This window comes from Nematostella vectensis, chromosome 3, assembly GCF_932526225.1.
Source record: "Nematostella vectensis chromosome 3, jaNemVect1.1, whole genome shotgun sequence".
In the NCBI taxonomy this organism is placed as follows: Eukaryota; Metazoa; Cnidaria; class Anthozoa; order Actiniaria; family Edwardsiidae; genus Nematostella; species Nematostella vectensis.
Window position 1 is genome coordinate 15,244,486 of NC_064036.1, and position 23,495 is coordinate 15,267,980.

General features: G+C 40.7%; 3 protein-coding genes across 6 annotated transcripts; 2 read left to right on the forward strand and 1 right to left on the reverse strand.

The window, feature by feature from the left end:
* The first annotated feature begins 345 nt into the window (after nt 1-345).
* LOC5522278 (sphingosine 1-phosphate receptor 2) lies at nt 346-5,324 on the forward strand. 2 transcript variants are annotated; one of them, XM_032367572.2, is made up of 3 exons: nt 346-631; nt 2,315-2,574; nt 3,044-5,324. In XM_032367572.2, the coding sequence occupies exons 2-3, from the start codon at nt 2,346-2,348 to the stop codon at nt 3,748-3,750; spliced, it is 936 nt and encodes a 311-aa protein (XP_032223463.1). In that variant the 5' UTR covers nt 346-631; nt 2,315-2,345; the 3' UTR covers nt 3,751-5,324. The 2 variants fall into 2 exon arrangements, with proteins under 2 accessions (XP_032223463.1, XP_048580651.1); XM_048724694.1 differs by having other exon boundaries at nt 353-631; nt 2,345-2,574.
* A 144-nt stretch (nt 5,325-5,468) lies between these two features.
* Nucleotides 5,469-13,669, forward strand: LOC5522155 (matrilysin). Of its 2 annotated transcripts, XM_032367571.2 has the most exons (7): nt 5,469-7,216; nt 7,973-8,162; nt 11,146-11,344; nt 11,546-11,841; nt 12,081-12,116; nt 12,479-12,580; nt 13,139-13,669. In XM_032367571.2, the coding sequence occupies exons 1-7, from the start codon at nt 6,908-6,910 to the stop codon at nt 13,147-13,149; spliced, it is 1,143 nt and encodes a 380-aa protein (XP_032223462.1). In that variant the 5' UTR covers nt 5,469-6,907; the 3' UTR covers nt 13,150-13,669. The 2 variants fall into 2 exon arrangements, with proteins under 2 accessions (XP_032223462.1, XP_032223461.1); XM_032367570.2 differs by having other exon boundaries at nt 12,479-13,669.
* LOC5522154 (beta-hexosaminidase subunit alpha) lies at nt 13,629-22,974 on the reverse strand. 2 transcript variants are annotated; one of them, XM_001641858.3, is made up of 13 exons: nt 22,505-22,974; nt 20,714-20,779; nt 20,127-20,173; nt 19,621-19,731; nt 19,069-19,170; nt 18,886-18,993; nt 18,698-18,771; nt 18,193-18,411; nt 17,371-17,587; nt 16,699-16,729; nt 16,045-16,135; nt 14,863-14,967; nt 13,629-14,015 (listed from the first exon to the last, which is right to left on the reverse strand). In XM_001641858.3, the coding sequence occupies exons 1-13, from the start codon at nt 22,896-22,898 to the stop codon at nt 13,946-13,948; spliced, it is 1,635 nt and encodes a 544-aa protein (XP_001641908.2). In that variant the 5' UTR covers nt 22,899-22,974; the 3' UTR covers nt 13,629-13,945. The 2 variants fall into 2 exon arrangements, with proteins under 2 accessions (XP_001641908.2, XP_048580650.1); XM_048724693.1 differs by lacking the exon at nt 22,505-22,974 and adding an exon at nt 20,919-21,315.
* Between the last annotated feature and the right edge of the window lie 521 nt (nt 22,975-23,495).

Below are 23,495 nucleotides of genomic sequence, written 5' to 3' on the forward strand. Positions count from 1 at the left end.
AATAGCCAAATATTGCAAATTTAAAGGGTTGATTCAGTGGCCTTCTGAATCGGTCGGTGGCTAGAGTGCTAATTGCACTAACAGTGGGATGCCATCGTTTCCAATCAACCACGTTTAACAATGTGAAGCGTTTCCAAACATACCTTGTCGGTCCAATTGTACTTTAATGTACTAATGCTTCAGGAAGGAAACCTCAGAAATAAAGAGAAATTAATGCCAACATCACAATTTCTTTTGTTTTTCTTATATAGGGTTTGGCGCTAAACCGCAATTTTTTAAAGCTAATTCGTAAGATGTTGGCTTGAACGTGAGGAGTCCAAACGCGCGACCAAGAACGCGATGAAACATCGTGAATCACGCAGGGCGTGTTGTGTTTGCTAGACCTTGAAAACAGTTCTTTACGTATTCATCAATGCAATGATGCATAGCAGAATTATGTGAGGACAAAACAGCTTATGACCCATAGAAAGTGTAGTATGCAAATTACGCCAAACCACACATAGCTTAACAGCAAGAAGTCAAAGAGCGAGGAAATACAGACAAGAAGGATTTGGCTCCTTGCGTGAAAGGCAATAGCTTTCTGGTGCATCCAGGTTATTTCCTCTATTCCTGCCAGCAGCCCCTTGTTCAGGTACGTTGAGACGATAACCAGCTAAACTTATAAACGGTTAAAGTACACGAATCCTTCGTAGGTTAATTCACTCCTGTAAAATCACGCAAATCAATGAAAGTAGATGCACTTAAAATGACACACTTAAAATAATGCACGTCGAAAAAAGTAGGCCTATTTTAGATCATGTTTGTCAGTAGGTTGTTATGGGGGCTCTTTATGCAGCATCCCTTTAGTATGATAATATGTTTATGATAAAAGATTCCGAAGTGATTTCAATATTTATCTACTATGAACTTTCCACACAAATGGGTAAAATTTCCAAAAGGTTTCCTACCAGCTGTTTCGGAGGTAATAAAACTAGTGGACATATAATTCTCCATTTCTTATCTTTTTACATCTCATTTGATCACCTTAACTTTTTTCTCCAGTTTATTCGATTATCAAATCATCATCTTCATTTTGTCGACCAATATCCTGACCTTCGTATTTAAATATCAATACACCTAAGTAACATTTCACATTAGTGTTCGTCCGTTTGAAGAGAAATGGGTTATTACTTTTTTAAATCCTTTATTTTTCAGAGATGTATTTTACTTATAAATTTCCCGTATTCCATGCCTAGAGTTCATTTTGCGCTTGAAATGTGCTATTCCCGATTACATTTTCACAATAAAGACAAACTTCCTTCAATATAATGTACCACATGCATCTTAAGCTATTCACAAAGAGAGACATACTGTGAAATTCATACAGACAGTTCTCGTGAGCATAAAAGACAAGCAGCTGCAAGCTAAACGTTTTCTGCACGGGCAGCGAATGTAGACGCTCTTCAGCGCCAGCTATCACCCATTAATAATTCTACTTGGACTCGAGGGGTCCATTAACATCAAGACGCACCGAAAATATGATTAATTCGTAGTCTTTTATTACTCCTAATACTGCGATCTTACCTTGATATGGATACCTATTAGCTTTAAAGCAATCTCGTTATAAATCGAGTTATTAAAAAAGCTAAGAGCACTTTATTTTTGTTTTCGTTAACAGATACACCTTTCTCAATTAAGGTTGCACTTGAAAATCTGCGAGTCGTAGCTCACTGTGATTCATGGGTAAAATATCATGTTGATTTCTGTTTCAAAATCTCTAGGCTTTCTGAATCATGAATAAACAAGGTGGACAGGTATATTGACTGCGGTTCCTGAAAGCCACGTGAATGTTTGCAGGCTCAAAAAGAAAACTGCAGCAACTATCCTGGATTTTTTATTTCTATTTACGCTTATTTACTTAACACCCAAGGGGCATCAAGCACTAAGACAAATAGCTTCTCTGAGTGCAACTTTTATTTGAAACTGGTGTTCGTCCCGACTCTCGTTTATCTAGTTATAGATTCGGGCAATTCATAAAATTCCATTTGCACTTGCTCAGGAATGTCTTCGATCAATATTAATGATTACGAGAAGCTTCCTGCTTCCTTTTTGTTAAAATTGCATATAAGAAATCCGCGTTTACAAGATTCATAATTATTATAAATAATAACTGTTTATTGAGACATTAATAAATGTCCTGTACGTAGTATCAAACCCTTTACCAACAATTTGATAGTGATGAGAGAAATAATAAGAAAAGGGGAAAAAATGTTGCTTTTATTTTGATTTGTGACAAAAGTTAACAACGTTAAAAGTTACAACTTTTTAATCACAGGTATCCCGCAACTTGTTTACTTGTTTCCAGGATGGCCAATGTGACCCTAGCGGTAAACACAACCGGCCCAGCTGTCGTAGCGAGCACTACGCCCATTCCTATGCTGTACAATAGGAATCCCGATGTGGATTCTTGGGTTACTATATTGCTCGCGGTGGTGTACAGCTTCCTTTGCATAATTATTGTATCGCCAAACTACCTGACACTGCGCGCACTCTACACCACAAAAGGGCTTATGTATCGGCATAAGTATCTGCTAGGTATGTATTGATGTAATCAGTCACTGTCATCATCATCATCATCACCATCACCGTCATCGACATCACCATTATCGACATCACCATTATCGACATCACCATTATAGACATCAACATTATAGACATCACCATTATCATCATCACTATAATGATCATCATAATTATGCGACCATCTTCATTATCACCACCACCACCACTACCACCATCATCATCTTCGTCATCAACATCATCACCAACATATTCATCGTTACCATCATCATCATCTTCATTATCACAACCATCATCATCCGTTATCAGCTAATGCTAATGTGTTTATTTATTCCTATCGCAGCCATAGGACTGAATTACAGGAACAATTACAAAACATTTAAATACTTGACAGAAACAAAGTCACTGAGCCAGGCCTCATTATGCATGTATCATTAACGGACACCCATAAAGTAAAGTAAATCATCACTTTGTTTCTTTCCAGGCAACTTGGCATTCTGTGATCTTCTTGTCGGCGCTTTCTCAGTCCCAGCCTTTGCGTATAACATGATGAGATGGCCATCATACGCGTTTCTCGCTTACGAGGCCGTGGATGCATTTGCGGGCTTTAGCAGTGTTTTAACCCTCACAGTCATCTCCCTGCGCATGTTCAAGGCCAAAGTCAAACCAGCTAACGACTCCTTTCCGAGTGGTCGCTCGGAATGCGGTCTTCTAGTGGGAATTTGGTTCGCAGCATCGCTAATTACCACGTTTAACGTTGTCAGCTTGTTGGTCTTATTCAAAGAGCTCAAGTACATCTATTATTTCTATGCCGTTGTAGGAGTCCTTGCTGTGTGCGGAGTCATCATCCTAGTATCGCTCCTCACCGTAATGGTGCTTTCTTGCGCATGTGCATGCTGCAAGAAGAAATCCGCTGACAACACTTCGGACTCGGCTATCACAACTTCTATATTCATAGTGACTGTTATTTCAATCATCTTTTGGATGCTTCCTTATATATACTTTACTTATAATCGCGTGTGTGATGTATGCACACCAGCCCTACCGGCCATATTCTTCTACAGTACACGCATGCTTCTATACATCAAGTCGTTTATCAGTCCGATCATTTACATAAGGCGCATAATGCCTTTTTACAACGCTCTTGTTCGTATCCTGACAAGAGAGTGTTTTGGTGCACCAAGCGGCTGAGGTTTTCTGATGGACTTGACAAGAGAGTGTTTTGGTGCACCAAGCGGCTGAGGTTTTCTGATGGACTTGACAAGACAGTGTTTTGGTGCACCAAGCGGCTGAGGTTTTCTGATGGACTTGACAAGAGAGTGTTTTGGTGCACCAAGCGGCTGAGGTTTTCTGATGGACTTGACAAGAGAGTGTTTTGGTGCACCAAGTGGCTGAGGTTTTCTGATGGACTTAACAAGAGAGTGTTTTGGTGCACCAAGCGGCTGAGTTTTTCTGATGGACTTGACAAGAGAGTGTTTTGGTGCACCAAGCGGCTGAGGTTTTCTGATGGACTTGACAAGAAAGTGTTTTGGTGCACAAGCGGCTGAGGTTTTCTGATGGACTTGACAAGAGAGTGTTTTGGTGCACCAAGCGGCTGAGGTTTTCTGATGGACTTGACAAGAGAGTGTTTTGGTGCACCAAGCGGCTGAGGTTTTCTGATGGGCTTCACAAGAGATTGTTTTGGTGCACCAAGCGGCTGAGGTTTTCTGATGGACTTGACAAGAGATTGTTTTGGTGCACCAAGCGGCTGAGGTTTTCTGATGGACTTGACAAGAGAGTGTTTTGGTGCACCAAACTTGGCAAGAGATTGTTTTGGTGCACCAAGCGGCTGAGGTTTTCTGATGGACTTGACAAGAGAGTGTTTTGGTGCACCAAGCGGCTGAGGTTTTCTGATGGACTTGGCAAAAGAGTGTTTTGGTGCACCAAGCGGCTAAGGTTTTCTGATGGACTTGGCAAAAGAGTGTTTTGGTGCACCAAGCGGCTAAGGTTTTCTGATGGACTTGACAAGAGAGTGCTTTGGTGCGCTAAGCGGCTAAGGTTTTCTGATGGACTTGACCAGAGAGAGTTTTGGTCCACCTAGTTTTTCTGATGCAAGAAAAATGATGAAGCGAAGGGTGCTGCGCTTGGAGACGAGCGCAAATAGGGCATAGGGCTCACGTAAAATGTATACCTTATGTATATGAAGTCAAAAACAAGGCTCATGCACCAAGGCTCAAGTCAAATGCAAGCATCATGAAGGGAACCATGTACAAGCCTCATGAATGACTTCATATTTCAGAAACGTGATTAGGTGGTTGCGTTGCATTATATGCACGGTAGAATTGCTGTGCCGTATCAGCAGTGGGCAGGGCCTAACTATACGTACAGCTCAAAAGTATGTTAATATCAACAAACGTACGTCACTTGTCCGAGCGGTGCTTGTGTGTGCGATACGTGTGCGTGCTATACGTGTGCATGTGATACGCATGCAAGCGATACGTGTTCGTGCGATACGTATGCGTGCGATACGTGTGTGTGCGATACGTGTGCGCGTTTTCAATAAAAAACAAACGAAACTGCTTTTATTAAAATTTCTTGATATAATGGTATCATCTTTAATCGGCCAATTTCAAATTTCAGGTGTTTTTGAGGAAGAGACTTGTGTTCCTGTATTTAAAAGACTTTTTTAAGATTGTGCCTATTGTGTTGGGATTCATTGTCCAATTGAATTTTTATGTGAAACTTTTCTACAGCAATTAAATAAGCTATTAAAGGCTTCAAACAGATCAACAGTCCGTATAGTCATTCCCCAATCTAACCCAAGCGTGTTAATGCCAAGTTAGACTTTCAGCTGTAATGCCTGATGCACACTAGTTACAAAACGCGCGCACTCTTATCTTCGTATGTTCAAGTGTGAATGGTTCATTTTTTTTGTTCATTTTTTTCTTACTTTATGTAATTTTAGGTTTATATAAGGCAAAATAAGGGTGTAAAACGCCAAAATTGAGTTAGAATTTAGTCGATGTCAAATCTTAAAAAAAGTGTTAAAAATGATAGTAGCTAGTCAGCAGCGAAATCGAAACTCACAAGCAGTTTTTATTATCGCTCCAAAAATGTTTTCGATGAGTATAAATAATTTTACCTTCCCACGCTAAAATCAAATCCCTAATTGTTCGTTTATTCATCTATAATGCCCTTTGTCTAGACGGATGGGGGTGGAGAAGTTGTCATTTAACACTTGAATGGCAACATTTTAATAGCAGGATTAAAAAGTCTTGATGTGGGAAAGTACAACTTTTATGCGGGTGGTATTTTGGTACCTCTTCCGACAGAATCAAATCCAGCGTTGATCCAACGTATCAAAAGCTCCACCTTTTATTCGCTATGATAGAAAACACGTGCAGCATCCGTGGCATTTCAATCTATTTGGTTTTTTTTATTAACCACTAAGATACGAACAAAGTTAATGTGCTATGACGTCCCTCCACCGTGGTAAGATTGGCTAAAATGGTATTCGCGATGGTTGATTATAAATTGATTTGTGATAAACAAATCTGGAACTCACGGCAAAGTTTTCTTCCTTGCAGTCGAAGCCTCGAAACCTTAAAGTATAGTTCTTAGTGTCCCTTTTTAAATTGACTCATCTAACAAAAAGGAGTTGTTCTCTCGCTGATGCCGTCATACGCCGTAGGTTTACTGTGCGAGGGCGCCACAAAGCTAAGGATACAACATAAAATACGCTAATAAAATTTACAAGTATCGCCAAGTGTGAAAGGTTCAGTTGAGTGCTTAATGTGAGGTTTAACGTATCTTTTAAAAGTGGTATATTCCCAAGTTTAGGATCGAGCAATGATACGCCTTTTTATGGTGCTACACTAAGTACCAATTGACACATCTTTATGGGTTTTAAAGTGGAACAAGCTGGATGAACGTAAGAGAACCTTTACTTCGCTGGGCTACTTGTTGAAAGTTTACGTTTTTACTCCCTCGACATTATCTATCTATTATCCCTTAGCTCTTTTAAAGTATGGCCTCGTTACATCAACAGAGTACCAAAACGTCTTGAAGAGGGTAAAGGTAATTTGAATCGCGGATCGGTACAGGAAATGACTTCTACGGGTGTTAAGGTACTTTATACGATTGGCAGAAATGACATTGAGATGGATGTAAATAATTGAAATCAAGATTTTAATGGGGAAACACTGGACGATCCGGATAACGATGTGTCAGAAGAAAAAAGAGAGATACAATGGCAGAAGTAGGAAAGGGCTCGTACATCTCTCACGATTAAGGACTCCCACATTCTATTTTTGAAATGATAAATAGACTTGCGTTTCCAGGATAAAGTCAATGTCTAGTCTATCTGACCATGAACACAGCACAGACTTTTTTAGTACTTAGTTTAATCTTTGTATGTAGAACCAGCCCGATACCAACGCCAGTGAACGACTACAAGCTGGAAAAGTGGGAACTGGTAGAAGACCAAAGTATCTCAGACAATTCTGCGAGGAACGCTTTGAGTTTTCGCACAAAAGCCTTATCAAGCACAGGACAGACTACGAAAGCAGGAGCCAGACCCACTCTTCTCCCGACTTCATCTAGCACACCATGTGCCACACCGACGACGCCTTCTAAAACCAACGTGAGGGAACGATTCAGAAAATGGTTCAAAGCTTTGGTAAGTAGTGATTTTCTTCTTATTTTATACTTTGGTTGTTTAGTTGTTGTCAGTGACTAGTACGCGAAAAGGGATTTAAAGCTCATAGTAGTAGAATAGAAGGTTTCAAAAATGACTTAGTTACACCCTGGTTACACGGTACTGAAAATAAAGTATCTTTGCTACTATATAATTGTACGATCGAAAACACACAACAGCGTTCCTCTGCTTGGCAGAAGAACAAAGCCACATCCAATAACACTACTTACAACAATAAAATCGTGCACTCCCGTACTTACAAATACAGCTGTCCAAGAGAAACTTTTATTGAAATTTTCCCGATGCATTGTTTAAACGTATAACTCAACATTACTCTTTTGCCCAGGCAGTCTCTCCTTTGTTCGTTTTCCTTTGCATTATTCACAAATAAAACAACAAAAACCCTTTAATTTTGGCTTACCAAATCGTAAAAAGGGGCAGACAGGCCGACGCAACTGGCGTTTTCTACTGACTACGTTAGCTTCTTGGACGACAAAGTGCTAACAGAACCTCCTTAGCGTATATTTCTATTTTAGTCTTCCCCTAGTTGAGATAAGCAATCAAGTATGTTAAATTGGCGGCCTATAATACAACTAGGCATGTTTCTCGATGGGACAAATATATTATTAAATCTGGGTTAGAAACACATTAAATACAGGGTTAATACCTAGTCATTTTTTTAGCGTTTGCTGTCATAAATGTCATTATGAATCACGGTATACGTATCTTGCTTTTCAGAAATTCCTTAAGAAGTATCACTACCTCTCATCTCACGTTCGTGGAAACCATGACATGCAGACGGCTATCGAGATCTACCAGCGTTACATGAATCTGCCGGTATCTGGTCGCCTTGACAACGCCACGCAAGTATCCATGGACGAACCTAGGTGCGGGGTACCAGACCTGGAAATAGACGACCCTGGACTAGGTAAGTGGATACCCGGAGCAGTGTAAAGCACCCCGCTCGGCACACTTCATTGTTGTAATCATGAGCAAGCCTTCTTTCCGACGGGTGACAAGCCCTGACCTCAAAGTCCTCTTCCCTATCGGTGACAACCCTGACCTCCAAGCCTTCTTCCCTATGGGTGACAACCCTGACCTCCAGGCCTTCTTCCCTATGGGTGACAACCCTGACCTCCAAGCCTTCTTCCCTATGGGTGACAACCCTGACCTCCAAGCCTTCTTCCCTATGGGTGACAACCCTGACCTCCAAGCCTTCTTCCCTATGGGTGACAACCCTGACCTCCAAGCCTTCTTCCCTATGAGTGACAACACTGACCTCAAAGCCTTCTTCCCTATGGGTGACAACCCTGACCTCCAAGCCTTTTTCCCTATGGGTGGCAACCCTGACCTCCAAGCCTTCTTCCCTATGGGTGACAACCCTGACCTCCAAGCCTTCTTCCCTATGGGTGACAACCCTGACCTCCAAGCCTTTTTCCCTATGGGTGACAACCCTGACCTCCAAGCCTTCTTCCCTATGGGTGGCAACCCTGACCTCCAAGCCTTCTTCCCTATAGGTGACAACCCTGACCTCCAAGCCTTCTTCCCTATGGGTGACAACCCTGACCTCCAAGCCTTTTTCCCTATGGGTGACAACCCTGACCTCCAAGCCTTCTTCCCTATGGGTGACAACCCTGACCTCCAAGCCTTCTTCCCTATGGGTCACAAGCCCTGACCTACAAGCCTTCTTCCCTATGGGTGACAACCCTGACCTCCAAGCCTTCTTCCCTATGGGTGACAACCCTGACCTCCAAGCCTTCTTCCCTATGGGTGACAAGCCTGACCTCCAAGCCTTCTTCCCTATGGGTGACAACCCTGACCTCCAAGCCTTCTTCCCTATGGGTGACAACCCTGACCTCCAAGCCTTCTTCCCTATGGGTGACAAGCCCTGACCTCCAAGCCTTCTTCCCTATGGGTGACAACCCTGACCTCCAAGCCTTCTTCCCTATGGGTGACAAGCGCTGACCTCCAAGCCTTCTTCCCTATGGGTGACAAGCCCTGACCTCCAAGCCTTCTTCCCTATGGGTGACAACCCTGACCTACAAGCCTTCTTCCCTATGGGTCACAAGCCCTGACCTCCAAGCCTTCTTCCCTATGGGTGACAACCCTGACCTCCAAGCCTTCTTCCCTATGGGTGACAACCCTGACCTCCAAGCCTTCTTTCCTATGGGTGACAACCCTGACCTCCAAGCCTTCTTCCCTATGGGTGACAACCCTGACCTCCAAGCCTTCTTCCATATGGGTGACAACCCTGACCTCCAAGCCTTCTTCCCTATGGGTGACAACCCTGACCTCCAAGCCTTCTTCCCTATGGGTGACAACCCTTACCTCCAAGCCTTCTTCCCTATGGGTGACAACCCAGACCTCCAAGCCTTCTTCCCTATGGGTGACAACCCTTACCTCCAAGCCTTCTTCCCTATGGGTGACAACCCTGACCTCCAAGCCTTCTTCCCTATGGGTGACAACCCAGACCTCCAAGCCTTCTTCCCTATGGGTGGCAACCCTGACCTCCAAGCCTTCTTTCCTATGGGTGACAACCCTGACCTCCAAGCCTTCTTCCCTATGGGTGACAACCCTGACCTCCAAGCCTTCTTCCATATGGGTGACAACCCTGACCTCCAAGCCTTCTTCCCTATGGGTGACAACCCTTACCTCCAAGCCTTCTTTCCTATGGGTACAAGCCCAGACCTCCAAGCCACACACAAGTCACAAGCCCCTCTTCCAATGGGGTACCCTATCCTAGTCATCTAAGGCAAACCACCCTGCTCTTTGTATCGTCCAAGTCTTTCTTTTTATTGGACCCATTTCCATTTCTCCAACATAGTCGTGCCCGTTTTCCTTGAGTCAATACCGTCTGCATTCTTTTCTGTAGCCTTTAAGGTGGCGCGCCGAGGTTGTTTTGGCTTAAACAGCTTTTACTAAGCTATATTACCCTATATACTACCCTATATTAGACTCATTTTCGGCTCAATTTCCGTGAAGTTTTCACATTTTATTAATACATCTATGCTTTGTCAGATCCTGCAAGATTCACACTTGTTCGAAATCAAATTATTTTTTTTCATGCAAGGTAAATGGAAGCAATTTTTTATATTAAAATAAAAAATATCGAAATCTGCGGAATGAATTTTTTTTCTAAATTCACAGTAACAATACTCCAGCTTGAAGCACACGAATTTTTGGCTTAAAACTGACCTGTCAAACTTCGCGATTGATGAATCTTTATTTTACGACAAAATTGTCCTCGCAATCTTTGAAAAAATAAATGCACTCTTGCCTACAAAGATCCATCCCCGAATTTACGCCCCCTGCTAAGTCCACACCCTAAGCCAACTTGTGTGAGAGGGGCAAGAGGACCAGTGTTGCACAAGAATAAATTCCAGATGGTCAATTTAAGAGGTTTTTTATTAAGATAATTTGAAAACTAAAGAATTTATTCCTTTTCAACATTTGAGCCCAAGCCGCGCCTCTTCTAAACTATTACCCGACGCTTTGGCTAAAATAGGCCTCACCGAAAGTACTTGCTTGATGCAGTTGCATATCGAACCTGCGTTTATGAGAAACTAGAATCGAAAGTTGAGGATATGAACGCGCATCAAACGAAGCCCACGCCAGCGTCACACATGGTAATCGACGAGCTGCCTTGTTTGTTTCACATGTTTAGCCAAAACAACCTCGGCGCGCCACCTTAAGATTGCTGTAAAAGTATTTTCATCCTAACTTCTACACCTGCTGCTTCCATACTATGAGGAGGCTCAGACTTTAATTGCCTAATATAATATGGGACCTAAGAAGTATAGAACGGGTACGCGAAGAATCAGGGGCTAAGAAAGGAAATGCGAGTGCCGCTTCACTCTTATCTTTATGGTCTACCTTCATGGTTTGACTCTTACCTTTACCCAAACTTTCAGGAATTAGCAAACGGTTCGCTGTATCTGACAAGAGGTGGCTCAACACGTCTCTACTCTACGCGTTCGAGACCTACACCGCGGACTTGACTCAGACCGTCCAGAAGGCCGTGATCGCCAAGGCCTTTAAAATGTGGTCAGACGTCAGCCCTTTTATCTTCACTCTTACGACGGACAAAACAAAAGCGCACATCAAAATACTGTAAGTGACATCCTGCAAGGATGGTGAGTGCAACTGGAAATATAAATTTTTCTGTAGATTTTTTAAAAAAATGTGATTTTGCTAACATATGAGCCCTGCTTCTTTTTAAGGATTTTTTTTCTTACAAATCATTTAGTAAGAATATGTCTCAACGATATAGGAACCATTTCGAGCTTGAATACGGGTCATCTATTGACACAGGTTCGGGACCAATACACACGGCAACTGTCTCAAAGCTTTCGACGGACCAGGCAAAGTCATAGCGCATGCGTACTACCCCAGCGATGGAAGGCTTCACTTCGATGACGACGAGACCTTTACAGACGGCGTCAACACTGGAACGAACCTGCTTGCCATAGCCGTGCATGAGATTGGTCACATTCTGGGCATCGCGCACTCCACAGACAAGAACTCGGTCATGTACCCCAAGTACGAGACCTATAAACCCAACTTGCAGCTGCACGCAGAGGATATTAATGCCATCGCATATATTTACGGTAAGTAGGAAGTGATAATAGGAGGCACGTCTAATGGAGGTTGGGTGGGGGGACTTTCGTGGATTGTCAAGAAATAAGAGGAAAGCATGTCCAAAAATCTGGTAAATGTCCAGGAATCATTCCTCGAAGGGCTTGTCTGAGAAGAAAGAACGTTATGGGCCATGGTTATTTCCTAAAATACAAGTTTTACGTTATGGCCGTCCGCTTAGGGGTCTCTAATTCACCTTTTCTCGTTTTAGCTGGAGGTACAGCGACACCTGATACCGGTATCTCAGGTGAGACGTCAATAACTTCTTGTTTTCATCGGTTATCAGCCTACATAAAGACTTGCGTCTATTGTTCACATATGCATAAGAGTCATTAATTTGAAAAAAAAATAACCATTTGAACATGGCCTAAACACAATAAGACCCACATCTGATTAAAACCCCCACTTCCGACCCCTCTCTTTCCCTCTAAAGCTAGCATTGCCCAAAACAACCCTTCTCTCTCCAAAGGAGTATAAAACTTCTAGTGTATCACGTTCCTACCTAGAGTATGCCAATTTTGGGCACTAGACGTATTTGTCATTACACTCGAAGAGGGGAGGCGCTTAAACTATGTATTTGTACGAGTAAAGTTATTGCTGTTGTTAAAGTTTGTCAAGATGCAGACCCTGGATGCCCTATCAATGTCAGCATGTGCTTTACCGACCCTGACGCCATGAAGATGACTTGTCCGAAGACTTGCCAATTCTGTGGTATGCCATGTACTTAAAGGGCCTGTATTACTACTTCCCGTGGACCACGATAAGCCTACAATCTACTCGAGTTGAAGTTTTCCATTTGTCTGGCTCTCCCTTTGTCAACTGATTTACCACGTTTTACTTGTGCAATTTTCTACTAATTTTATCCATCAATTCCTGAGAAAGTTTCTTATTGTTGCCTCAAGTAGTAGCGAATCTAGGGGAAGGCTTTATGGGGTTTTAGCCCCCCCCCCCCCTTTTGCTGCCAGACCATATGTAACAAAAAGATACCCCCCTTTGTCACTGAGGCAAACCCCCCTTTTAGCGAAAAGCTAGATCCGCCCATGTTTAGAATTCGATTTCGAGTTTGATGGGGTATCTTTTCACTAGAATATGGAAGGATCAATATTGATCAATCGAGTATGCGTTACTCTCTTTAGATGGTTCATGACCTATGTTTAGAATCCTGCACAAACCAAAAATACAATTAACGAACTCTTTCATTGTTCGAGATTGAAATCGGAGTTATCGTCTTTGTAAAAAATAATCAGCTTTTTTTGTCCCTTTTTACAGTGTCAAGTTAAAAACGAAGAACGATGCAGAAGAATGGCTGCTCAGCTAGAAGAATGGCATACTAGCAACCAGCTGGAGATGAAACTTGTTGCGATAATACGTTATACTGAATAGCGACATTAGTAACGATAATGACGACAATAACGATGTCAAAAGCAACAACTTCGACAAGCTATCAAAACCATAGTGAAGACAACGACAGATAACATACTAATATCCACAGCAGCAACCACAGAAAAACAACAACAAAAACAATGACGACAACAACAACAGCAATCAAAACCACAGCGACGACAACGGCAAGAACATAACGATAACAACAACAACACCAACACAAATAACAACAGCGACAACAACAACACAAATAACAACAGCGACAATAACACCATCAACAACTACAGTGTGATTGACGACAACAAAGAAAACAACAACAAAATAATCCAGCAACAATTAAAAACAAAGTTATTGTCAAAAGTTTAGAAGGCCCAAATCGGTGTCTATAGAGATATTTTAATAAACAAAGCAATCGTACAGAAGTAGTAGTGTTGTATTATGTAAAAATTCAATATAAAATGGTCAGTCAAAAATGAAAACAGAACCACAAGTAGACAAAATAAACCAAAAGATTCAATTCAATTTCAATTTCTTCAATTTCTATTGCAAATTGTCATTGACATTTTCAGAAGAACTTTTGAAGTTTTTTTTTTACAAAATTGTTCTTTAGGTTTTGGAAACCTACCTAAATGACTATCCGATGCTAATTTCGATCCTGAAACTACCGATCGCATATATCTAAGGCTTTCAATCTCATTCATCAATTGGCCACTCCTTTCTGCAGAACTTAGCTTCGACAGCTGGCTCGGCCGGGATACCACGCCTTGTGAAAGATAAATCATAGTTAGTCAGGGTCTGTGTGATCTTCGAAAACCTTTTCTTCCTTTAAGGTGCCCTCCCCCAGAAAAAATAAAGTATGGCAGTCCGAGTTAGGAAGTTAGTTAAGTCTTCTTACCGAGTCTTCTTATCTTCGTACAGTAACTGAATCAGGTTCGATTCCCAGTCAAGACATTGGGAGTATCTTTCTGTTTCCCTGCCCTGAATTCGACTTGTTGGACGTATGTGGTCTTACTAGAAGCTTGTGTTGTAAGGTTCAAATATGGTCATTCTTATTTCGTCTAATGATTTTTGTAAAGCGCTTAGAATATGCTGTATAAGCTCTGTATAGGCGCTGTATAAATACTATATCGCACGCTTCCGATTTCGGTTTGCAGCACATCGTGAATTAAAACACTACACCAAAAACTGTCTTTAATAAGACTTCTTCAGGGCAGACGAAAATTTGGCAGAGTCGAATTCCAGTTTTTGGTGTATTGTTTTCATTGTTCTGGTACGAGATCACGACAGTTTGGGCTTTATGATTCTATGTGAATCAAAACACAGTATCACCGCGAGCTCAAAGCATTTGACGGGAAATCAAGCATTCTTTAAAGCGTCGGCCTTCTGGTAGCAAGGCAATAAATGCTAGAACCTAAATAAAGTCCCAAAATATGCAAACGTTTGGACGTTTTTAGTCCTAAAGGTTGCGTCACGGACATACAGTGAAGCGTCCTGAAGACACTGCCATGGGGGTAATCTCGTACCCCCCTTCCGTTATAGCAACCTTGTTTCCACTACTCTACCATTTCTTTGTACTGTTCAAATTGGCAAGAGCTACAAGTTCTACTCACAGCAGATATCGGCACCGATGCTCCCAGATGCGTGCATACGCTGAGGTCATATCCGTGGTCGATTTGCTGCTCCATAGCCTCTCAGCTATCGCCAGCGCTCTGGGCCTAAGAAAGAACACGTTAAATATGGATGTTTACCAATAAAAAAGATTAAGGGGGTATGATACCAAAGACAACAAAAATTTTAAGCAAAAGACTTAGCAGTTTTATTATTTCACATATCATTAACCTCATTGAGACTAATCATTCGATACCAATTTTGGCAGTTACTGTTGCTATGGTAACCAAGCCACACCCAAAATACATGATTTTAATGCTCTTACGGTAACAGCTCTAGCTCTGAAACTATAATTGGAACACAAACCAAACTAAGGATATTCATTGCTAATACCTCAAACTATGTAATGAACCTAAAATTGCTATGTAGTTGACATAAATGGAAAATTATCAAGTAAACAAACAAAAAGCTTATAATTTTAACTAGCATTCTTTGGTAAAAAGCCTTCATATTACTAAGCATTGTAAAAATTTCAAGGTTTTTGAGGTTCATTACACTACTACACTATCAATAATTATTCCTGCCAAATTTCATGCAATAATATCAAAAACACAGGAACTAGTGAGTGTTACGCTGAGCCATACATTAACGGAATTACTTCTTGGGTATCATACCCCCTTAAGACTACGACTGCTTCAATCAGCAGAGCTCACGGTTAGCGACTGAACGGTCGCAGATGCGACTAAAAATCCGACCAATGAGACAAGGTCGTTAAGAACACAACAAAGACGTACAACTGGGGTTCGCTTGATTGTTGGCAATAATTTAAAAAATCGACATCCCATGAAAAAAGCAGGAAAAGTGGGTGTGTGCGTAGGTGAACCATTAGTCCTTTACACAGTCAACCCAATTCAAGTTTTATTTTTATTTTTTTTTGCTACTACAATTTGAACTGTGCGAGTTTGACTTGAAACTGGCCGCGCAGATCCGCCTTGAAAAAAATTGAGATGTGCGCAGTCAGCAGTTTGGAATGCAGCACTGACACGGTGAACAGGAAGGTATCATAGCGTATGGTTCCTACCCGGTAAAGACGAGGGGCTATCTGAAAGTTCTGAAGCAGTCCCTATAAAAAAAATACACATAGGTTCTAGGAGGTTCTAGAAGGTTCTAGTTAGATACTTTACCATGTCCTTGCGAGGATATTTGTTCCATCCACGAATTCTCCCCACATGCAACCCGTACCGCCAATCACGAGTTCTTTCTCCTGATCCGTACCTGGATAAACAGGATAAACAGTTAGTGCGAACAAAAGAGAGAAATATTAAAGCCCTCTATGACAACTTCAATGAAGACTTGTTACACAAAAGTTGAAAAACATAAAAATGTCCAAACAGATCATAATCCACAAGAAAAGTAATGTGCAAAAAATGCCCATACCTCGTCTTAAATATCTAATTGTTTATTCCCTTACAGGCCCGTACCCAGGATTTTTCTTAGGAGGGTGCGAAATCCGAAAAAGTGGACCTAATTTTTCTTGGGGAGGGGGGGTGAGTTAATTTTCGGATAAAAATCTGAACAAAGAAGGTTTTTTTATGCCTTTGCAGTATCTCCACGGGACGTTTATTGTCGGATTTGGATACAAATAAAGTCTGACTAATGATATACCAGACTGATCTAGCTTATGCTCTATAGTTTTGTCTACAAATAGCACGATTTACTGTATTGAGAACCGAAAGTAAGTGGACTTTCGGCTGTTGTGTGTGTGTGGGGGGGGGGGGGGGGAAGGGGGGGGGGTGGGTGCGTCCGTCTTATATCACACTGCCTTATATCACACTTACCTTCAAAGTCGGTCGGTTCAACTTTGTAATACTACAAAAAGAAAAAGGTTGAAGGCATTTTGGCTAGACTTTTAAACTCGGCACCCTGAATGCAGTGATAAGTCGTCTTTCTATTGGTAACAAATTTAAGCAATCTTGTAAAGTTAAAACAAGAAGGATTCTTGGAATTTTATAACTCTACAAAATTTATTAATGGATAAAAAGAATGAAACATTCTTTGCACCTTGTCACCATTTCAATACTACAAAAAGAAAAAGGTTGAAGGCATTTTGGCTAGACTTTTAAACTCGGCACCCTGAATGCAGTGATAAGTCGTCTTTCTATTGGTAACAAATTTAAGCAATCTTGTAAAGTTAAAACATAAAGGATTCTTGGAATTTTATAACTCTACAAAATTTATTAATGGATAAAAAGAATGAAACATTCTTTGCACCTTGTCACCATTTCATGACACAAACGTTATTAACACGGTAATTCTTGCGCCACATAGTAATGAAAAAATAAATACAGCACAAATGCCAAAATCTGTTAATATCGCCAAAAACCAATTGCGTATAAATAAAATCATGAGTTTGATTTTAAGGAATAGTCAAAGTTGAATGTGAACGCTGAAATTGTACTATGGAAATAATTGTCAAATATTGTAGAAAGAAACATGTAGCCAATACATACATTAGGCCAGTCGATGCCATAGCTGATGTAGTTGAGATACCATGGCGATGAAAGGATGGCTTTCAGTTTTTTAGCTCCCGTGACTTTGGCGAGTTCCGCTGGCCAACCACCTTTCCATACATTTACCACAGTGTCAGGTAACACCTTGACATCGTTGTCGACTACTTCCTGCCAAATAATGTATTGCTTTCCCAGGCCGCCAATGATATTCAGTAACCTAAAATAACCAGCAGATATGAATCACGGAGGTATTGTCTCAAATCTTACTTCCTGGAATTCTTAGCTTTATAGTTATTTCAGGGTGTCAGAAGTCCCTGACCTGACTTCACACGCCATGCACTTGACCTCAGTAACTGAGCTCAAGTGCATGGCGTGACAGAGGTTAGCCTGTTTGCAGGCGGTAATCGGTGTTATTATTGGGGAAAACCCTCTCCATTCGATGATCAGGCTCCACCAAGCCGCATGGTTCCTGGGGCCGATCACCCGAACAGAGAGTGTTTTCCATGATGATAACACCGAGTACCGCCTGCAAGCTGCAAGCAGGCTAGACAGAGGTCAGAATGACTGCGTAGGAGAATATAGTACCCCTTCAACTTATATCCAAATTAATTAGGTCTGTCGTCAAAATAAAGATGCTGTTGTTTTTCAATTTCATCTTAAATATCATATTTACAAATTCTTTCTTAGTGAATCTTTAAATAAAAGGAAACATACCAAGCCTTCTTTTAATTGACAAAAACATTAAGTTGTGACTTGCCTCTGGTATGTGGGGCAAGAACACTTATGAAAATACACAGATAGAAAGAATCAGTGTGCACATACTTTGTCTCATAGTATTCTTCAAGCTTGGAGTAGTTGGTGCCAAATCGCATTTTTTCCATCCATGCGGTGATGTTAGGATTACTCTGCCAGCAGCCAAACCCAACCTCGTCCCCACCCAGGTGGATATACTGGTCAGGAAACCGCTTTGCCACTTCCCCGAAAAAGGCCTTGAGGAAATCATAGTTGGAATCGATGGTAGGGTCAATTGGTCCAAGAGAACTACACACACAGAGAAATGAGCATTGTTATAATTATATCATGTAATACAACTTAGTATAAACATGGAAAGGACTTTGAGGGGTGAAAGTCATTTTCAAGAGATGGAAATGGTTTTCCTTGGTAAGCATACAGTGAGGGTGGGACGATTTTTTACTTGCTGAACAATAGTTTTTTTTTATTAAGAGATCTTGGAGATACTGTACTGAACAACTTTGTCCAGTATTGGGCCCAAAAGCTTCTCCAGAGAGCTGGTTCCATGATGATTACAGTATGGATACAGGCTTACCCAGTAGGTTTTCCCTTTGCATCACAACACTTGGTCAGTAGGTTAGGAATGCTACGCCAAGAATAAGTGTGACCCTAAAAAGCATTAACATTCACTTGTTTCAATCTCTCACTTGTTACAATCATACTTTTTGGATTCTAAAAATAAACTTCAAGAAGAATGTCAATTGTGGTTTAATTTTAACTTACAGGAGTGTCAAATTCAGGGATAACCCTTATCCCCCTCATGCGGGCATAGTCTATGATGTCAGCCACATCTGCAGGTGAGTAGACATGGGTCTTGTTGTTAAATGAACCCTGGCATCAAACAAAATACAACAGTTAGATTTAAACTTAAACAACCTATAAACAAAGCTGACATTACATGTCTACCTGATCACTTAGGGAGGGAAACGTTTGACTTTGAAAAGGGAATGAATCGTCATCCACAACATGCCAGTGAAGGACATTAAACTTGGCATATGACATGGCGTCCTGAGAAGAAAAACAAATAATATGTATAAGTAGAACTTAAAGAAGACCAGCTATGTCATCATTTTGCACCCCCCTCAATAATATGCCAAGCATCTATTCCCATCAGCTGATCATAGGCAAGCAAATGAGATGCTTTCAATCAAATAATGCTAGTAAAATATCAGACTTAATGAATAATATTTTTTCTTTTGTTTCTTGCGGTTGACAGATATCCTTTAAAGTGACAATGGAAATGGAGTGAATGCATTGCAAGTCCAGATACAGAGAGAATGGGTGAACTCAGAGAAAATTGGGTGGCCAAACATTACCCATTTTTATGGTAAATTTATCATATTTTTTTGTATTATCCACCCCCTTCATGTTCCTATTTCCCCCATTCCATGAATATTCAGTAATAATATGGTTAATCAGAGGCAAATATGAATATATGCTATTTTAGCTGTAACTTACCAGGAACTTTTTGATAATGGAGAGTTTAAGATAGTGACGGGAGGTGTCAATCATGAATGCACGATGATGAAATCTGGGATAGTCTTCTATTTTGTTTCCCTTTGCATAATACTATCAAGTAAAAATAATAACATGGTCAAACCTGGAATTTATAGAAAATTCCACCTAACAGTATAATAATTGCAAATGGTGGAACTGCTTTACAGCCAAATTCATTGTTGCGCAAACTTGGCAAATCCAAAATGCATGTCTTGTTTGGGAATAATGCGTAGTCAGACAAAAGCTTTGGGGGAGGTTTGTCTGGTTTTGATTGTTTGGTTTGATTGACTACGCGCTATTCCCAAACGAAGAAATGAATTTTGGATTCTGACAGATCACGCAACGAATTTGGCTATAATAATGTGTTAATGATAGATACAATTGTACATTTGAAATAAAAAAATATAGCTTAAATTATATGGTCTTAAATATTAGGGGGGCCATGCCCCAGTGCCATGACATCTCACCATTCCATCTTCACTCTGATGGACAATCTGGCTAAAAGTCTCCAGACCTAAAGGTAACAAAAATAAAGTTTAAGGTACATTGGATTTAACCGGGTGAGAATGATATCCTGGGAAGGGCAAACAAAGAAGTTCAGAGAAGGGGGATTCAGATAGGTAAATATAGTGATTGAATATTATAAAGTCTTTCAACAATTAGAAAGTAAATGAGAGAATCTCATGTATTAATAGGAGTAAGGGGGGATGAGTACCCCTTCACCCCTCAGAGCAGATAATGGACAGCACATGCACCCAAAATGCCACAGACTGGCGGGCTACAGCTGATATAACATATGGTGTACAAAGCTAAAGAAAATGCTGTCAGAATGCTTCTTTCACTGAGTTTTGGAATCAAATTTTCTTTCCCCGGCATTTTGGATCAGCTGTTGCCCCCCAGTCTGCAGCATTTTGGATGTGCCTCAGCATCGTTATAATGGTCTATTCACTTTTGACAAAAAAATTATAGTCTATATGCTGCCCACAAGAAGGAAGTCAAATTGCACAGGTCCACACATTTGAATAATAATACAAGCCCTGAAAAATGTACTCACCCCTTAGTGCACCCCAAACAGTGTAAGCATAGATTGACGACTGTGGTGCAGTTACTGTTAGAGTATCTATGGAAAAAAAAAATGAATAACATCATAAAAATAGCAAACATATAATATATGAAAACATCAGTCATTTGTCATTTTGATGGTGTGGGTTCAGATCCTTGGAAACTCTCTAATCTTGAACAAAATATATAATACTTACATGCCTCATTATTATCAATTTTCAATGGTTCATAATCCTCCTTCACAGTTACTTCAAGTCTCTGAATTTTAGGAAGATTTGGATTGTAACATGGGACAAACTCATCAGGGAATGTCAGCTTTTGATACCTTATGACAGCAGCTTGTAAAACATCACTATTTTTACAAAGAACCTCAATTCTAAACTCTGAGGGTAAAAGGGAATAAAGTTGCCCTGTTGGCTGTTCATGTTGTGGTTTAGGCCAGATTGAGCCTTGAACATAATTGGTGACTTTAAGTTCTTCTTCAGTCCACCCTAAATCTATCCCATTTGTGGGGTTTGCCCAACTACCAGCTAAAATATCATAAGTAAAAAGAAAACTTGTTAGAAAGAAAAAATTCATATCTTAAAAATAAATCATAAGTAACTGGTAATATAACTGTAGATCTTTAAAACAAAAATTTAAAACAGAAATAATTGTGTTGATTACAAAAGCTGCACGATCATTTCACACAAGACTAGATCAAAATTTTAAATAGGAAATCAATTTGTTTCTCAAAACAAAAGCTACATGACAATGTAAATAAATTCTAGTTGTTTACATTTTCTTGTTGTTTACATTTTTGCTTGAATAAATCAAAAGACACTTAAATATAGAATGGAATATCATTGGAATAGAAAAGTGTTTATACAGGTAGTACTTGAGATGGAAGAGTGCTCCTTAAAAAACACATTCTGTAGAAAGCGTCCATGAGTCACAAAACCGTCAAGTTTCCACTAGAAAACTACATACAAAGGCCAAAGCAGCTAGGATTTGAAATAAAACATAGGAAATAGACAGACCCCCTCCTTTTTTTAAGAAAACTGGTAAAATACTAAACTTTCAATAAGCAACTTCAGAATACCCTGCCACAATAGTGCAACAAAAGAACATAATCAAATCAACTTTTCTAAAGAACAAGGAATGAATACAATGGCATACCTGTCAACCTCCGAAAATCTCAAGGCTTGAGACTTTTTGGGGGAGGGGTGGGTATATTCATTTTCTTGGGGGGAGGGGTAGGTTTAACCTTGCAGGCGTTTGCCTTATAGAAAGCTCTCACGAACAAATCCACATATAGATCTCACGAGGGTGTTAGATAAATTGCGCTATGCAAGGGAATTATTGTTTCAAATATTTTAATAGAAAATAGGCAAAATGACAATTTTCTATAGAATAATTTTTCGGAATCAATAAAAATCGCTAAAAAGCGGGAGATTTGGTGCTCAACGCGGGAGAGCGGGAGAAGGGGTCCAAAATGTTGAGACTCCCGTCTAATGCTGGAGAGTTGACACTCAATATCCAATGTTCCCTGAATATTTACCATCTGTTTATGCTAAAATAACAGGCAATCAAACCTGTCAAAAATCGGCACATGACGACAAACGTGAGTGTGTTCCAAAGTTTTTGTTTTGCGCATCACAGCGTTGATTTATAAACAAAGACAAAGGAAGGCTTGGGTTTCCTGTGGTACCCCAGGGGTAAATTTATAATTCACCAACAAACAAACCTTCAAAAAATTGTTGAATTTGCAACACCCCGTGAAAAATAAACACCGTGAACTTACAAGATTCGTCAGTAGTAAGATCCATAGGCTTGTAATCATCAACAACGATAACTTCGGCCCCCTCCATGAATGGAAGTTTGTCATCTTTCTTTGTAACGGTGAAATCCGGAAAGGTAAGATTCATGTAGCGGTTCACAGCAGCTTTCAGCACATCACTTGTTTTGCCATTGATGGAGAAAGAAAACTTGTTTGGAAGCAATGAGAACACTTTCCCATCTGGCTTTTGCGCTTGCGGATTTGGCCAGATTGAACCTTGCACATAGTCGTCCGAGAGTTTCTGTTCGAACGACCATTTTGTAGGTAAATTTAGGGGATTTGATAAATCCGGGTCAGCGTGAAGGACAGCTATGCTCCCGGCCACTATGAGGAGTAGCTGTATCAGGTAGCTTTCCATGTTTTCATGCACAAACCGTTTCCGTGCAGCCTATACAATGAAGTGGAAAGCTTTTGTTTGGAGGAAAACGCATGGATGTCATGTGACGGTGACATGACACAGGTAGCCCATCCGCTGGCTTTTGGGTCGTTACAGGGGTGGTATCCAAGAACGAGGAAAACGCGCGTAAAGGGGAAGACGAGACTGGTTGGGGGATGGGCCAACCCTTTCCTTTATGATTTCACTAAAGCCTGTGAGTTCCTCACGCTGGCAGGGCAAAAGAGAAAAAGAAATTGACCTGTGAAACAAACTTTTCATTGGTTTTTCTTTTCGCTGAAAACAGTGGAGGGGGGGGGGGGGGGTGGTGGTGTTGCAAGCTACTGTATTTCACTCAGTAGCTGGCCATTCATGTGGGGGAAGAAAGAAGGGAAAAGAGCCAGAATGAAATTCTAATGTCAGTCCGGCTTTGATAGGAGGCTTCCAATAAAAAAATATATATATTTGTTTTTCGTTACCCTCCAGTCGGTATATGTTCGTCGCGCCTTCGGGATTATGTCGTGCGAGAACTTATAAATCCAAGATGCACTGTGATGCATGTATGTAGACACACCAACTCGA

Bases quoted from the DNA above. Each gene is read 5' to 3' on its own strand.
- LOC5522154 (XM_001641858.3), bottom strand. From the start codon at position 22,898: ATGGAAAGCTACCTGATACAGCTACTCCTCATAGTGGCCGGGAGCATA. The intron at 17,588-18,192 runs GTATGTGCACAC...TGGTTATTTTAG, and splicing joins GAAGAATACTATGAGACAAA to GTTACTGAATATCATTGGCG. The intron at 14,968-16,044 runs GTAAAGTATCTA...GTTCTTTCTTAG, and splicing joins AATATCCTCGCAAGGACATG to GCCCAGAGCGCTGGCGATAG.
- LOC5522278 (XM_032367572.2), top strand. From the start codon at position 2,346: ATGGCCAATGTGACCCTAGCGGTAAACACAACCGGCCCAGCTGTCGTA. The intron at 2,575-3,043 runs GTATGTATTGAT...GTTTCTTTCCAG, and splicing joins TCGGCATAAGTATCTGCTAG to GCAACTTGGCATTCTGTGAT.
- LOC5522155 (XM_032367570.2), top strand. From the start codon at position 6,908: ATGAACACAGCACAGACTTTTTTAGTACTTAGTTTAATCTTTGTATGT. The intron at 8,163-11,145 runs GTAAGTGGATAC...CCAAACTTTCAG, and splicing joins AATAGACGACCCTGGACTAG to GAATTAGCAAACGGTTCGCT. The intron at 11,345-11,545 runs GTAAGTGACATC...CTATTGACACAG, and splicing joins AAAGCGCACATCAAAATACT to GTTCGGGACCAATACACACG.